Source organism: Danio aesculapii, chromosome 5, assembly GCF_903798145.1.
Source record: "Danio aesculapii chromosome 5, fDanAes4.1, whole genome shotgun sequence".
Classification (NCBI taxonomy): Eukaryota; Metazoa; Chordata; class Actinopteri; order Cypriniformes; family Danionidae; genus Danio; species Danio aesculapii.
In genome coordinates this window covers 16140884-16159070 of record NC_079439.1, presented here as the reverse complement: position 1 = coordinate 16159070, position 18187 = coordinate 16140884, and the positions used below count along the sequence as shown (strand labels likewise).

Here is an 18187-nt window from a genome sequence, read left to right as displayed (position 1 = left end):
CAGTTGAAGTCAGAATTATTAGCCCTCCTGTATATTTTTTGCCCCAATTTCTGTTTAATGGAAAGACTTTTTTTTTTCAACACATTTCTATGCATAATAGTTTTACTAACTAATTTATAATAACTGATTTCTTTTATCTTTGCTATGACAATACATAATATTTTATTAGATATTTTATATAATATTATTAATATTATATAATATATTAAGATACTAGTATTCAGCTTAAAGTGAGATTTACTTAATTAGTTATTCAGGTTAATTAGGGTTTTTAGGCAAGTTAGGGTAATTATGCAAATTATGGCCTGTTTCCACTGAGTGGTACAGTACAGTATGACTGGCAGCAACCTAGCTAAATGTAAAGCATTGCCATAACAGGAATACATTGCATTTTTAAATATTTTACAATTAAAAAATAATAATCAATTATAATTTATAATGTATACCTGAATATTTTAAATATTGGATATTTTTATTTAAATTCCTGTAATATTTCGTCACCATAGAATTATAAGGTTCTATCTGCGTTCTGAATGATTTTGAGATATTGAGCTTCAAAGTTTTTGCATTACATAGCAAACAGTATGTGTGTAACATTTGTTTTTTTAAATAAAAAGTCTTAATTTAAAAAAAAACATCCCGTAATGTAAATAAGTTGTCATTTAATAAGAATATGTCAATAACTCAATTTTGACAAAAATGTCAGATATTACCTCATAATTCTAAGGTGAGGATTTGACAATATTACACCATTTATCACACGTTTTTGCTGTAATCATGTTAATAAAAAACATCCAAATTCATTAAGCATTTCAAATTCATAAACAATTCTATGCTCAGACATTTTAACATCCGTATTAACACCGAACCTGTTCATTTTGAATTCCCAATTATTGTGGTTTTCTCTGAAATTCCTTATACACTGTAAAAAAATTGACTCAACTCAGAGTCTTTTTTGAGTTGACTCAACTTTCAACTTTCTCAACTAGTGGTACAGTACGGTACGAGTCGGTACAGGTCACTTTTATCAGATTTGCGTTTCCACTGCTAAAAGGGTACCAATAGTACTCTTTTGGTGGGCGTGGTGTTCGACAAAGTTTCAGTCGACGTCATTCTCACTCAAGGAAAAGTCAAAGTAAAGCTGTACGGGTTGTTCCCATATCAAATATGAAGCACTTCTCGCAAATCAGAGGCTTTATACACATAAATACTTGAGTATTTGAGAAATGTTCATTACTAACCTTTCTATGAACATGATTTGATTATAGAAGAGCACTGCAGATCAATGATAGTCTGAAATAGCCTACTGTAATGTCTGCAATTATATAGAATAAATAAATAAATGAAATATAAATGAACACATACAGACTCTTGCAGTCTCCGATATGTTACCAATTACAGATAAACTGCACATAGCATACATTTAGTTCTTATTTGGGTTCAAAAACAACCTGCAACATACTGTATAGCCCACAGTCAGTGCAAACCTCTCACCTGTATCTTTAATCTTCGCCAGCACATATAACCTCTGTTAGAGAGCGATTCTGTCATTCCGAGTTCATAATAGTCCAAAAGGTGATGGTAATAGTTAAACATGGCAGTTTGTTTATCTTTTAGATTGCTGAAACAAACATTTGTGTTTTCGCGCTTCACTGTCACATTTATCTGTTTCTGAAAGGATCGGATGTCAGAAGCACTTCAATAATCTTACACATGTTATTATCATCAGCTTAAGAAGTTCATTGTTTCAAATATAGATGCGCGGTGAACGCACGCAAGAAAGTGAAACCGCTCGCGCTTTAGACAGCCTTTAAAAAAACTACCGGGCACAGGGTAGATTCTGCTCTTTTTCTTGGTTTTATGGCTGTTCATCAAGACAATAACAAGGTTTGTTTAAGCTCGGGTCGACCATGGCTCGATATTACATTTGTATATTATAACAGTGTAATGTCTTGGCTGTGTTTTTAAAAATGGCGGTTTCTTTGTTTTCATTTTTCTGGCTTGTTGCATGAGCGAGTGACGTATCTCTGTTAACCAATAGCGCTCAGTTGCACATCTTGCTCCACCTGTTGGTACCCTTTTGTTGTGCTGCCCTTTGCAAAGGGTGACCAAAAAGTGGTACGATACAGTTCGCTTTTAGGTACTTTTTGACAGTGGAAACATAGAAGCGTACTGTACCGTACCACTCATTGGAAAAGGGCCATTATTGTATAATGATGATTTGTTTTATAGACCAGTGGACTTCAACTACCGGGCTGCGTATTAATTGGTACCAGGCTGCACAAGTAATCATTGATTATTTCCATTTTATTCATTATGCGAGTCTGAACGATCTTTTATTTTGAAAAATCTTTTATTTAAAAAAAATTACTCTCTCTTAAAATGACTCTCTCTCTTAAAAAATTATCTCGCTTGCGTCTTGGTCACTTGAGTGCCCAAATTTAACCCACAAGCAGTAAAATGAGTAAGAAACAGATGTCTTTGAAAAGTTTGTTTGCGAAGGGGAAAAGGCCCAGTGAAGGACCCCCAAACTGCCAAGGATTAGATCTCCAATCCTTTTGTCAACATATCAGGTGAATCCACCATGTCTGTGCAAGATCAAATGCTGGAGCAATTATGCCACCCTTTTAGGGACCGTTCGCTTAACGCGTCTTTTCAAGCAGCATGTTGCGCTTGCGCCTTCCAGATGCATACAGTTTAATAAATGCCGGTGTTGTGCCGAGAAACGCACCTCAGCCGTAAAATGCACCCCATCTGAAATGTGCATATATTAACTTAAATTGATAAAACCTAAATTTAATAATAGAGTTATGACAACTAATGACAGGGACTGAGGTGAGTTCCATGAATGAAACCTTTCCCTTAGAGAAGAAATATATTTATATAAATAAATAGATTTAATTTAAATACAATACAGATGAGATTAAGTGAATTGTTTAATGTGTGGTTTTCTGTTTGTTTAAACCCACCAAAAAGCCTAATTTTAGAAACAAGCTCATAACATCAGTCTATACTACAGTCAATATTTAAATTTTTACGTTTATTTGTAAACCTATTGCATTTTAAAATGCATTTCACTTCTTGTTCTTGTTGAAAATAGTAATCATGTTATGTTTTTTTGTTTTAAATGTAGACTGAGAATGCTAATGAAAGTGTATGAAGTGGGTGCATTTTACAGCTGGTGTGCATTTCTCGGAACAACACTGGGAGCACACCGCGAGTCTCGTGATAAAAACTGACCGATCATCTTCATCTTGTATGGAATATACACATTTCGGTAGACTAATTATTTCAGACAAACACCGAACACCCAAACACTGCAGTGCTTTGTAATTTTCTCCATAAATAAAACTTGTATCGGAGTGACAACAATGCTTTGTCAACTTGTCATCCTCTGAAAATACGGTTGATGGTCACCTAGCAAACTACAAAAAAATTACCATTGACTAGTCCGCAGTGATAAAAAGGTTGGGCACCACTGCTGTAGACCTCTGTAAAAATATTGCTTGAAGTGGCTAATAATTTTGATCTTAAAATGTTTTTTTTAAAAAAGATACAAACTGCTTTTATTCTAGCTGAAATAAAACAAATAAGACTTTCTCCAGAAGAAACATATTATAGGAAATACTGTAAAGTTTCTTGCTCTGTTAAACATCAATAAAATATTTTAAAAAGAACAAAAAAATCACAGGAGGGTGAATAATTTAGACTTCAACTATATTTAAATAGCATTTGCTGATAAGAATGAAGGAGTTAATGAATGAACAGTTTTATGATAAATTAAGACAATAATATAATTCTCAGTATCTAAATGTTTCAAGACAAGAATACATTAATTACAACTTTATTAAATCACTTTATTTTATTGTTTAAAGAATAAATTGTAAGTGTGATTTCACATGCATCTGGAAAACCAAGCCTATTTTAGTGTTGTGTGAATCTAGTATTTTTTTTTACCATCTTTATAAGTATACAAGTATAAATACTCTAAGTATACATAACTAAAGCTATTTGCCACTGCCAGGGCATTTAGTGATATTTAGTGATTATTACATCAGTGGTTCTTAGCACCACTATGCTTATAGATAACCAGCTGGATAGATAAGCTATTCATACATGAAATGTGTTTAGAATTACAGGGTCCCTACAGTGTTCACTACTCCCTACAGTCTCAGAAAAAATGGTACAGAAGCGGTCACTTGGGGAGTACCTTTTCAAAATTTGTACCTGGAGAGTCCATAATCGTACCTCAGAGGTACTTTTTAGTTACATTTGGGCACTAATATGCATCTTTTGAAAAGGTACTGCCCCAGTGACAGCTCCTGTACCTTTATTTCTGACAGTGTACTAACCTGAGCATGGGTAATCTTTACTTCTTAAGAACGTGCATTTACAGATTCAACGCCACTGCCTGCAGCATATGTATTATAACACACTGGGTTCACATCAAAAACATAATTAAGTATCCGTGCTAGTAGATAACATATAAAATCATTGCAAACATTCAAATATAGGCACATTTTTGTCTGACCTCGCAGATGATGTGGAATGTGTGACAGAGGGGCTCATAGAGGAGCATTCAACTGAACCACCATATGCATGTACAGTATGTTTTGACCATACATAAGGTTAAACATCTATAAAAATGCACATGATTAAAATGTAGGTGTGCATATTTGCTTTATGCCATTTAATACTGCAAGTGTTATCCCACTGAACATTTTAAAAAGTTAAATTATGCTTTAAATATACACACACAATGCACTTATTTAACTGAAAAAATGAAGTATGCAACTGTGCAAGTGTGCACTCATGCATGTTGCAGCTTTAATTATGTACTGAAGGGGGAAGGGCTCTATCAGACTCTAATGCTAAGTGACGAAATCCTTATAACATATATCCACTAGACAATATAGTGTGTAATTTGAGGCACAACTCTTACATTCTTAGATAATGTCGAGGTATGACTGACTTATTTTAGATGTGGCCACTATAACATAGGAATATATTTTAGTTGCTTGAACAAAATGATTGCCATGGACCGTTCAGTAGTCACTAAACTAGCTAAAATAGCTCGTCTATGACCTGATCCACCTCAGTTCTTGACCTACAGAGGGAAAAAATGAATTTTGACCCTGTTTTGGTTTTGCTGTCCCTCACTAATACCTCAAGACTGGCATTTCAAGCTCCTTAAGATCTATAAGAAGTCATTAATCTGAGTCTAGCTTTCATTTATTCCATTACCACCATCCCAACTGCTGTATTTATCTGACACGAGGTCTAAATCCACCTCAGTTCTTGACCTACAGAGGGTCTTGTAAGATGAGAATGAGGGTATATCACTCCTGTCTGACAGTTGCAGAGCTGGCTGTCTGCAAGACTTTAGATTATGTAATTTCCTCCCATTTAAAGGAGATAATCCCATAGATTAGTTTCCTCCCATTCTGGTCAGTCCCAGATGTCCGTTTAGAGAGCCGAATGCTTATCTGTGTTATCATCGGGAATCTGACCTGCTAGCTGTAACTGTCTTTGCTGGGCTTAAAGGTTGAGCCCTTTGCTTTTACCAGCTCGCCACGTAGACGTGACCTGTTTAAACTAAATGCCTTTTTAAGTGCTTAATTTCATACCAAATCACTAGAGTTTTATTTATCATAAAGCTGCACGATATTGGAATTATTTAAATTAAACCGCAATATTGGAATTATATTGGCGAACAGTATTTTCTACAGTACGTATTGCGATATCGAGTATCATTTCACCATTTGAAATGAATAGGTCTATTTAGAAAGAATTCATCATTTTAGATGCATTGCGATGATTGCCTAAGAGAGTGCATCTTTATTAAATAAACCAATCACAAACATTGATAACTACATGGAGAGCAACAATACTGTACAAATAAAATACAGAGCGGTTTATGATTTTCTGGAAGTCTAGTAATATTCACATGCAAAAATTTACTTATGTAAAATGTATAGCCTTCGTCGTATAAATGTACAAATGCAGTTAATCTTTTATTTGTGGTAAATTTAAAGATGTAAATATATTTTCTTATGCCTGAATACTTTTAAACCAGGGATTCTCAACGTATGGGCAGCGGCCAACTAATGGGCCTCAGCGATCTTGCAGGTGGGCCACGCGATTGCTTAAAATTAACTCTCGATATTATACAATAATTTTTTTATTTCGGTATTATTGTGCTATATTAAAATGATCAAAGTAATGCACTTTCTCCAGTTCTGTGATTGATTACTTCAAACTCGGTGCAAAACAGCCTTATGATCGCGTCTACAATTAGTACACGTCAGTCTGTTCATTCACAAACTATGCGGGAAGTGAATGTCTGTCTTTGTGTTATTTTTTTGTGAACCATCTAATATATATGCGTAGTTGTCCATATTAATGTCCTGTGAATGTTTTATAACGGACGCGCACCTATACAGCACGATCTAGCAAGGCTCAATGGTGTTTCTGCTATAGAATGTAAAATAAACCTGCATATGAGCTTCAGACGTGCTCTGGCGGAGCTGTTTACTGTTTACCTGTCAGCGATCTCCCAATAATATCCAGCTGCAAACTCAACCGCCATCACATCGATGCGTTTGAACAGAAATAGTTGATATTTAATAGTAAATGTTCGGTCATTCCAGTTTAAAGCAGAAGCTAGTCTTTTGCAATCTCCCTCTTGACCTGTGGTTGTCTTTGAATCTGTGTGTGTTTAAAAAAGAAAAAAAAATTGTTTATTTATATATATTTATATATATAATTTTTAGATATTATATATTATATATATAATATATATATATATATATATATATATATATATATATATATATATATATATATATATATATATATATATATATGCTGTGAAGTCAGAATTATTACCCCCCTGAATTATTAGCACCCCTGTTTATTTTTCCCCCAATTTCTGTTTAACGGAGAGAAGATTTTTTTCAACACATTTCTAAACATAATAGTTTTAATAACTCATTTCTAATAACTGATTTATTTTATCTTTGCCATGATGACAGTAAAAAATATTTGACTAGATATTTTTCAAGACACTTCTACACAGCTTAAGGTGACATTTAAAGGCTTAACTAGGTTAATTAGGTTAATTAGGCAGGTTAGGGAAATTAGGCAAGTTATTGTATAACCCCTGCTTTAAACTGACTTGAAATTCTCATACAGTCACATGCCCTAAAAACAAACATAAGTGATAAAAATTTATGGTTAAATGTTGCAGTGACTCCATAAATCATGAGTGTTTTCAAATGTGGCTCATGGTCAGTTATAATACCGGTTGGACATTGCAGACTATTGCGGATATGCATATTGCAATATGACATATTGACATATTGAAACCAAAGGAAAGGATGTACTAGTCCATATCAATTAGGCCTACGAAGTCATCCTTTACTTTGGAGCATTTTATGTTTTGTCAAATGACTAACAACATGGTTAGGTTGATTTTAGTTTTTTTTTTTTTTTTTTTTTGTCTGATTCATAGCTTAGAAAGATTATTTAGCCCATCATCAAGTCTGTTTTATTTGCGTATGTAAAAAAATATTTATTCAGTTTTTATGTTAGTTTCAGTGATATTATCGAGTAGTATGAAAGTAATATAATTTTTGTACAATATAGTTTGTAAAGTAATATTTTCTGTCTTTTAGTACATATATGCTAGGAGAGACTTGCTTTGTTTACCAAGCAAGTGGATCTAATTGGATTTGCATTGCAAATGTTAATTAAAAAGCAAGTTTTTTTTGTTTATTTCATGAGTTAAGTGTTTAGTGTCTATAATCTTACAATCATTCTTCATAAAATGGCAGATTTTGTATAAAACTCTGTACAGAAAACTCCAAGGAATTACACAGGAATAAAAAAAGGCTTTTTGGAGAAAAAGAAAAGAAAAGAAAGCCTTGAGAACAATAAATATAAAAAACTTCTGGATACAAAAAAGTCAGCAAATTACACCATAACAAAGGCTTTTTTTTTATACTTTAGAAATTAATACTTAAAATAAATACTTCAGGATACATTAGTGCTATGATCACCAGCGAGCGAGCAGCTTCAGATCGCAACAGACTACAAATCCACCATTACATGGACTACAAGTTCCAGTCATGCACCACTCACACGCACCTGTTCCAAGTTCCGGTGATTATACATACACACAGACACAGCTGAGGCTCATCATTCATTAATTACCCAGACTATAAAGAGCACTCACACACACACATCTGTGCTGAGTCTTGTAAACAGTTTTTTGAGTATTACGACGTTTTCCTTGTCTTGCTTTGCTGCGTTTTTGACCCCTGCCTTGTTTGTATGTTTATGTTCTCTGCCTATACTGACCAATCGCCTGTATATTTGACTATAACTCTGGATTTGCCTACATACATCTGTTTGCTTCTGATTGTGACCATTGCTTGCCTGACCATTCTCAGTAAACCTACATTTGGATCCGCAACTCCCTTGTCAGCATCCCCATCACATTACAATTAGCATCAAATCTGCAGATTTTTTTACGAAATTCAGCACATTAATAGCAAAAAATAAATAAATATGTGCTAACAACATCATAAACTTTAAGTAACTAATCAATTTAAAAAAAATTCTAGAAAAACCCAAGAAAAAATAAATAGAAAAATACTTCCGCATGCAAAAAAATTAAGCAGATGCTACAGTACTCTACAGTTAATGCTTTACAGAAAAAAATGATGCTGTCAAATAGACAACTTGATCAAAACTAAGCAAAAAAATGACCATCCAGTCTAATTCAAACGGATTCACAAGAATGGCTTAGGCCTGGGAATACACACACACACACACACTCACACACTCACACATTTTATGGCAAGTGATGCAAAGAAAGGTCTTAATGATGCTTGTTTTTAAGGAAAGATTTGCTATTTGCTTTCTTTAGTCCTACAGTAAGGCTTGACAATAAACATTCGAGAGCAGCCGCTTTGAGGAATGGGACAGGGATTAATTCGGATTTTGGATTGTGCTTCTAACCGTTTTCTCCAGTTGACCCAGTTGGGTAACGGAAAGAACTGCAACATCACCAATTAATTTTCAAAGACTCTCGGTTTGTGGTTTTACAGAGCGCAACTTCACGAAAGCAGTTAACATGCAGCCATATGAACTCCAGTCGGCTCTCTTTTTATTTCCATTGAGGAGGTGAGATCAAGTCCCCATTTAGCCAGGCATGTCAGAAAGTCTCCTCCGTATGCCATATGTCCAGTCAAGGCCACATTACACATCAGCACCCTCTAGCGAACAGAGGACAACCCTAAAATGACGTAATCCTGAGCACAAGCGGAGTAATCCGGCAAGCAGAGAGGATTGAGACTGAGGGTTTATTTCATGGCAGTTGAATTGCATCATGTTAAACCCCCAAATGTTTCTCCAGAAGGGAAATGAACGCCGCTCACGTAGCTTTCAGGTGAACAAAGGGCTAAATAAAAACACTTTGCACCTCATAAATGCAATAAAACCTTCTATATGTCACCCTGGACCACAAAACCAGTCATCAGTAACTACGTTCACATGAGCATCAGTAATCTAATTATTTGCTTTAATCTGAATAAGACAATAATATGATTAAGGCGTTTACATGAGTTGCTTTTTGGATGTTCCTTTCATGATCCCGTTTTACATGTTATAGTACATAGTTTGATTAACATCATTACGACACTGGTGAAACGTCAGAGAAAACTAAAGTCCCTTTTTAAGGCAAGTCATTTCACTCGGCAGCCATCTTTGAAACGCCTCTCGGGCATTCTGTTTGAGTGGGGAAATATCAGATTGTCCAAAATTGCTTGCCAAGCTTATGATTAAATTTCATATCAGGAATCACCAATAGAATTAAGCAACAACTGTCTCTTTAGTTTCATTTCTAAACGTTCGAATCACTCAAAATCTGCAGAACCTCATGTCTGGTCCAAGCCCCTCCCCCAGAGAATTGTTAACCTATAGTGATCACTGATTGTCTCCTGTGCTAGAAGGCGGTGCTTCATTCGCCATGTTGATTGTTACACTTTTCCCCATTCAAAACCATGAGGGATGACGTTATGTTTATTAGTGATATTAACATTTTTAAGATAAATGTAGAGATGGATAGATGGATAGATGGATAGATGGATAGATGGATAGATAGATAGATAGATAGATAGATAGATAGATAGATAGATAGATAGATAGATAGATAGATAGATAGATAGATAAGAAATTAATTAAATTAATCATATACCATGTTCAACAGTCTTCTGGTCATATAAGTTTAAAAACATGGAGTGGAAGCAAGTCTGGTTACTAACAATTTTTTTTATACAAGTAATAAATACGTGTATCTTTTAAAATTTTACGCATAATTGATACTGTAAAAGAGTTGGAATTGTTTAAGGAAGATAGAGAAAACTTGCAATATTTGTGGTATTAAAGAATCTGTTACTTATTTGTTCTTTCAATGTGTATGCTCAAGAATATTTTGGATTGTTCATTTTGGATTATGACATTTGGAACGCTAATATAAATTGTATTGTATGATGTCATATTTGCTTTAGTATATGAAGGAATTGATTAAAAAAGAACTTTTCTCATACAACTAATACTCAGAAAATAGCATAATCATGAAAATGAAATGGGCCAAATTGAGAACATTTTATAGAAGAGATTAAACAATATGGTACTACACTGTGTAGCATTAGAAATAGAAAAGCTAAAAAAAAAACATATCAAGCATTATGTCAATTTCATTTGATTAATTAAATGTGTTTTTTTATTATTATTATTATCTTACATATTTGTTTATTTTACCCCTGGTTTATACTTTGATTGTATAGTTAATATAATTGCTCTCATTTTTATTTAGTTTTATTTGTTTATAATGTTTGTGAGATGGATATTCTTGTACTAAGTTTGTACATATTGACAATAAAAAATAATGATAAATAAATATATAAATAAATACACGCTGGTTCAACAAAAAAAAAAAAAAAAACTGTACGAGTGACATGTCTTATGTATTCTATAGCCTTTGGTTTCACACAACAACAATTATTGTTCATCATCACACCATATGTGATTTTTGGCCATTTGGTTTTTAATTTAGCGACAAGTTCACCTGCAGTTAATTTCTCACACTATGAGTGCAAACAGACGACAGTGGATACAAATTATCAAGCCACAGGCCACCTCTGCCATTTCATTCACTAACTTTTCAGCCATGCCCCCGCGACAAACTCTGAGGTATAAGAGCAGTCATCGTTTGCCGCTCGCACCAAAAATGTGCTCTCTTGCTTGAAGCTGTACTCATTTGTTTGTCGTCAAACGCTTGACAACTGCTGTGTGTGTGTCCGGTCACAAAATGTAGCAAAAAGTACTACAAAACACTTATAGTTTGATAGCAGTGTTTACATGTCTATACTGCACTTCAATAATGTGACTAAAATCGGCATACTCCACATGTCTTAATCTGATTTCTGTTTAGTTTGATTATGACTTTAGCCGGATTAAGGTAATCAAAAAACGGCTGTTTACATGGTAGACTCTTAATCAGAGTATTGTCTTAATCATATTAAATTCGGAGTATTGGTGTCCATGTAAACTTACTCAATTGACTACGTTTACATGAACATCAGTAATCTATTTATTTGCCTTAATCTGAATGAGACAATAATATGATTAAGGTGTTAACATGATGAGCTTTTTGGATGTTCCTTTCATATTCCCTTTTCATGTTATAGGTGGTATACATGGTTCGATTAAAGTCATTACATCACCATTCGATACAAGTCGTCCTTGAAGCCGCTCACATTTGTTTGACGTCAAATGCCTGACAACTGACATTGTGCATCTTGATGCAGAATGAAGTGAAAAGTACTACAAAACAGCAATAGTTCGATTAGGGTGTTAACATGTCTGTACTGCACTTCAGTAATATGACTAAAATAGGAATACTTCACATGTCTTGATTCCATTCCTGTTTAGTTTGATTATGACTTTAGTCGGATTAAGATAATCAAAAATCACTGTTTACATGGTGGACTCTTAATCAGAGTATTGTCTTAATCATATTTAAATCAGAGTATAGGTAAAAGTCCATGCAAACATACTCAGTGTCATTTTCTCTTAATTGAGATTTATATATTACATGCTAATAAGCTTTCCATTAAGGTATGGTTTGTTAGGATTGGACAATATTCAGCTGAGACACAGCTATTTGAAAAATCTGGAATATGAGGATCCAAATAAATCTAAATACTTGGAAAATTGCCTTTTAAACTTAGCAATGTATGTTTCTAATCAAATACTTTGAGTTTTGATATTTTTACAATCAGAATTTTGCAAAAAGCACCCGGAGGAAACCCACGCAAACACGGGGAGAACATGCAAACTCCACACAAATGTCAACTGACCCAGCTGGGGCTCCAACCAGCGACCTTCTTACTTTGAGGCGACAGGGCTAACCACTGAGCCACCGTGTCGCCCCTATCTTTACTTAATGTTATATGATATTAATGATATATAATTATACAGTCATTTTGACCCATACAGTGGGACTCATTAGATACCAATTCAGCATAAGACATCATTTTGAGGTCCATGGTCACGTATGAAGTCTGTGTGCATATATTTAATTAGCACTGGTTTGTTTTATTTGTCTTGCCATTTTCATAAGCCCCGTTATTAATTTCATAAATGTCATTTCTGTCCCTCTTTGTCTGTCCTAGCATGAGTTTGTTAGGAGAGATCGTCCTCTACGAGTCCTCATAGATCTGATCCAGAGGACAAAGGATGCGGTCAGAGAACTGGACAACCTGCAGTATCGTAAAATGAAAAAAAATCCTCTACCAGGAGAAACACAACGGCCCAATGGGGGAGTCTCAGGAAGAGGAGGAGGTGGGTATGGAAAAATATTGAAAAAATGAAAGGCCCCAATTTGTGTGTTGTACATGTTGACTTCATATTTGGCTGAGTGGGTTTCATAGCGGTCAGTGTGCATCCTGTTGCTCCACAGGGCCACATATTGTAAGTAAAAAATGCAATGCATTAGAATGCGTCGTGGTTGTTTTTTTTTTTTGATGTTTGTTTTTTTTTCATTTAGTTATTTTCTTTTAATCTATATATTTTTTTCTCCTTATATTTTATGTATTTTAATCATTATACAGATGACACCCACTACATTAATAATTATTAATATTAATAATTGTGCTTATAGTAAAAATACCAAAAATGTTGCCACAGATATTTACAACAATAAGCATTTGACGACCAAATACGAATTAAGTACTTGTATATTAACTCCAGACTTTACTAGATACTATAATGAAGTAGTATAATTTAAGATATCTCATGCATTATACAGGGTTCATACGGTCATGGAAAACCTGAAAAAGTCATGGAATTTTGACATGGCATTTTACAGGCCTGGAAAAGTTTTGGAAAAACAGAAAAATCATGGAAATGAGTTTAACAAATATCTGTATACTTGAATTAGGGCTGCGCGATATTGGAAAAATTTGACATTACCATATTTTGTATCTCTGTGATGTATATTGCGATGTGAATACAGTTTCACCAGATGATTTAACAGGTTTAATTGGATTGATTGGGGGGGGTTTGTAGGGGAGTGAATCTCGAATAATGTATAACAAATAAATTACAAGCATATAAAATATAGAAAGATAAAAGTGAAATATAGTTTTCAGGTATTCACTATTCAGGTACAGATATTGAATAATCAACACTGCATAGTCTTCATTGTATATTATTAAAGTTTCAAAAAATGTCTTGAGACCGGATGTTTTAAAATTTGCAATATTGAAATGTTCACACAGTCACAGGCCTTAAAGGGAAAGTTTACTCAAAGATTAAACTGTACTCACTATTTACTCACACTTCACTTGTTTCAAAACTATAGGAGTGATTAAATTATATTCCTTTGTGTTCATTTAAAAAAAAAAAAAAAAAAAACTCATAAATGTTTTAAACAAGTGAAGGGTGTAATGAAAATGGTAAATCATTTTTGGGTAAACTATCTCTTTAAAAATGCATGCAGATGATAAACGTTCACTCCATTATGATTAAACTTTATATTAAACTATAATCCCAACATTGCTTATCTTGCGATGTGACTATTGAGGATGCACACATTGCGATATCGATGCTGAAACCATATATTGTGCAGCCCTAACTTGAATATAGGTTAGTTGTCTTTACTTCTTTTCTGTCCTTGGCTAAAAACATGCTTTCACATTGTTAGTGCTGTGTCCGCATTATCAAAATCAAGATAAAAACAAATTTAAACAAAATAGATTGTGTGTTCATGATATGCTGTAATAAATTTGAATGTCATTGTTTTTCTTATTATTTACCATGTATATGTAGACATTACATGAAACATTACGTCATGAAAATGTTCTGGAAAAGTCATGGAATTTTAGTAGTAAAAATGTGTATGAACATAAAATGTGTATAATTATAAAACTAGTGTTTGGAACTATGTAATATGTTAAAGTATGTATTATATACCATATCAAATTACGGTTCGCATTAAACTATATATACTGCAAAATTGGACTATACTGAACACCATTAAAATGTTTTCAGTCTTTTTGATGCCAAATATTGTTCTGTGAGCTCCAACCAATCCATACTATGTGATATAATTTACTCTATTTTTCTTCTTCTGCGTATACCGATGCACTGTTCTATTCTGTACTCATTTTGTACATCATGGACTGTTATTTACTGACTTTTCTATTTACATTTATTTATTTTAATATTATTTATTATATTCATTATTTATTATTTAATATATTTGTGGAATATTAACATTATTTATTTTAATATTTTAAAAAATATTTTATTTTTAAGTCCCATTAATATTTTATTTTGCTTAAATCTATTACATTTTTTTTCTTTACATTTTTATTTATTCAACTTTTTTTTTTTTTTTTTTTTTTTAAATATGAATTTTTTTCATTTCTACATTTCGATGGACCCATATAACTTCCAATTTGCCAACTGTGGGTCAATGAATCATTTCTTGATTTTTTTCAAACCCACTGCATTTTGCATTGAAAACCACATACTATAGATAGTACAGAATTACACTGAAAACTCGTGTAATTACTTGAACTAAACTAAAGGCTTGCAGTACAATAAAATATTTTGAAAAAAAAAACACAGGCCAGTTAAACAGCAGTACGGCTTTCAATAATGCTGTGAATGTGTGTCTATACCTGTGTTTCCCAACCCTGTTCCTGAAGGCACACCACATTTTCAACCTCTCCCTAATCAAACACACCTGAATCAACACATCAGAACATAAGAAGAGACTCCAAAACCTGAAGTTAATGGGTCGGATAAGGGAAACGTCCAAGATATGTACTGTTGGTGTGCCATCAGGAACAGGGTTGGGAAACACTGCTCTATCCAATAAATATCTATTGTTTCAAGCCTTCTTACAATAATATTTTGAAAGTGCTTTCATGAATTGAATAAAATTTCAGTTTTCAGAAAGAATGTATGTGTGTCTCTGTTTCCTGTGCAGGATGGCGATCAGGCGGGCTGTAAGATGAACAGTTTGGGCAGTAACCATTCGATCCCCAGCACCTCTGTGAGCACCGGCAGTCAGAGCAGCAGCGTGAACAGCCTGCAGGAGGTGCCGGACGACTCCTGCTCTGAGCTGCACCACGACTACGACAGCACCCTCGAGTCTTCCACACAACACAAAAAGGTCCCAGATGCACAGCACGCGGTCAGACTTCATTTATTTTCTTCATTTAAGGCTATACACTGCAGTTGAACAAGGTACAAAAAAAATAGCTCATAGCCCACATAGAAATCTGATATACAGTTGATGTCAGAATTATTAGCCCCCTTTTGAATTGTTTTTTCTTTTCTTTTTTAAATATTTCCCAAATGTTTAACAGAGCAAGGAAATTTTCACAGTATTTAATATTTTTTCCTCTGGAGAAAGGATTTGTTTTATTTTGGCTAGAATAAAACTGTTTTAAATTTTTTTTAATCCATTTTAGGGTCAAAATTATTAGCCCCTTTACGCTAATTTTTCTACAGAAACCATCGTTATACAATAACTTGCCTAATTTCCCTTTAATCTAATGACTTTTATTAAAAGTGTTGACAGAGGTTTTGTGAAATAATAATAACAGCGGAGCATTAATTAAATGCATATTTCCTGTGGAGCGATTGATTTGAGGTAGCCTTATGTTTTTTTCTTCCGTCAAATAAAAATATGATTGGAATAAACCGCAGACCCTCAGCCTCCTCCACTGTACCAGCTCTATCTTCTGGTCCAAATGTCTTAAAAAGAAAGAGTATGCAGGACTTTGCTTACAACCCAAAAAAAAAAGTGATGATGGCCTTGATTTCACTTATAATCTTCAGTTTAGCAGTTCAGTTCTTTAGCACTTTAAGCACCCCCCAGCACCCCCCCCCCCCCACACCGTAAGCTCAGGATTTTTTTTTTTTTACTTTAATCCCTGCATTTAATCTATTATTAATCTACTTTATTAATTAACCGCATTTCTTTGAATATAAAATAACACATAAATATTTTGCTATAGTATATCACACAGCTGCATGTTTAAAGACCATACTGCATTGAATGTTCTGCACATTCTCTACAAGTGTGTGATTCAGGAAGTTCACAAACACACGCGCACATGACTGACACTTCCAGGAAATTGCATAAGCATGCAAGAGAATTATGAATTGACTTCAGGGGAATTGAACAGCTCTGCAACAAGTTGTACATTATTTCATTCACGGATAGTAGATGAAATGAATTTGAATGCTTCAGGTCGACAAACCTTGTGGGTCGATTAATAAAGATGTTTTAAGAGCACGTTAGCATCGAACGGTCTCGTGTTGAAACGTTTCAGCTGATGCTTCGGTTACAGGAAATGTAAAACTCCTGCTGTGCTTTTAGTATCTAGCAATTTGGATTAAAGTGTCAGACAAATCACCACTTTTGAACATTAAAGATTTGTCTGAACTGAGATTTTGAGCTTTAAATTTTCTGCGTTCCATATAGCAAAAATCATAGGTAGAATAATTCTCTTTCATAATTGAAAAGGGCAGAGACTTTAAATGTATTCTAAATGTACATTATCAAAATCCTCTCAAAAATTGTAAAAAAAATAAAATTAATAATAATAATAATTCAATACTTCAAATGCAGATCAAACCTTTTAATTCTAAAATCAATTAGATGTCTGTTTGGAATTATAACCTTGCAAAACATTATTTGAAGCAATATGTTGTAAGCAATAGAGACAGTTTTGGAATATTTGAATTCATGTTTTATATATTTGTTTTAAGATGTAAAAATTGGCTTATAGCAAAGTGTTTTTATGTTTGAGAAAGCTACATTTAAGTTAAGCATTAAAGACAGTGATAAATACTTTGTCCACACTTTGCAAATGTTAATTAGGTAAGAATATAGTAGTGAATAATTACGTAGATAATTGCAGGAGCCTTTTGTTGTTATTTCTGTTAATTCGGAAGCAGCTGCTGTAGTTTTGCCATTTCTTTCTAGAGATCACTATGGCTGAAATAACATGCTAATGTTTACTGGGTTCATTAAAAATCTATTTTTGATATTTAAGTTTTACATTGTAAAATATAAGACAATTTAAGTCTTTAAAACCACAAGAAAACAGATGCTTCAAGTTTCCACACTTGTGAAAGTGAACTATTTTAAGGGATAGTTGACCCAGTAATTAATTTTACAATAAAAACCTCACCATTTACTCTCCCTCGTGTAGTTTTAAAGTTTTCATGTAGTTTTTAAAGCTGTTGAACACAAAAGAAGAAATTTTGAAGAATGCTGGTTGATGGTACGCATTGAGTTCCATAGTAGAAAAAAAATACTATGAAAGTCATTGGGTGCCATCAACCAGCATTCTTCCAAATATCTTCTTTTGAGTTCAACAGAAGAACCTAAATAAAGTGAAAGGTGAGTAAACGATTACAGCTTTTTTTGGGAAACTATCCCTTTAAGGGTTTAATATATAGTGACTGTATATTTAAAAGAAAATTCCCATTTTAAATATGGAAATTATTTAAAATACGCAACTACTCCAACAATAAAACGATTAACATTGTCTCTCACTTAATGTCATAAAATGGATTTAAATCATTACTT

The 18187-nt window shown here is 33.5% G+C and overlaps 1 protein-coding gene across 1 annotated transcript in view; it reads left to right on the top strand.

Annotated features, from left to right (window-relative positions):
- The window catches only part of taok3a (TAO kinase 3a), a 132552-nt gene that overhangs the window by 87317 nt on the left and 27048 nt on the right, over positions 1 to 18187 (top strand). Inside the window, 3 exon segments of the mRNA XM_056457454.1 lie at positions 12744 to 12848; positions 12850 to 12912; positions 15569 to 15775. Of these exon segments, the coding sequence (XP_056313429.1) occupies positions 12744 to 12848; positions 12850 to 12912; positions 15569 to 15775 (375 nt within the window).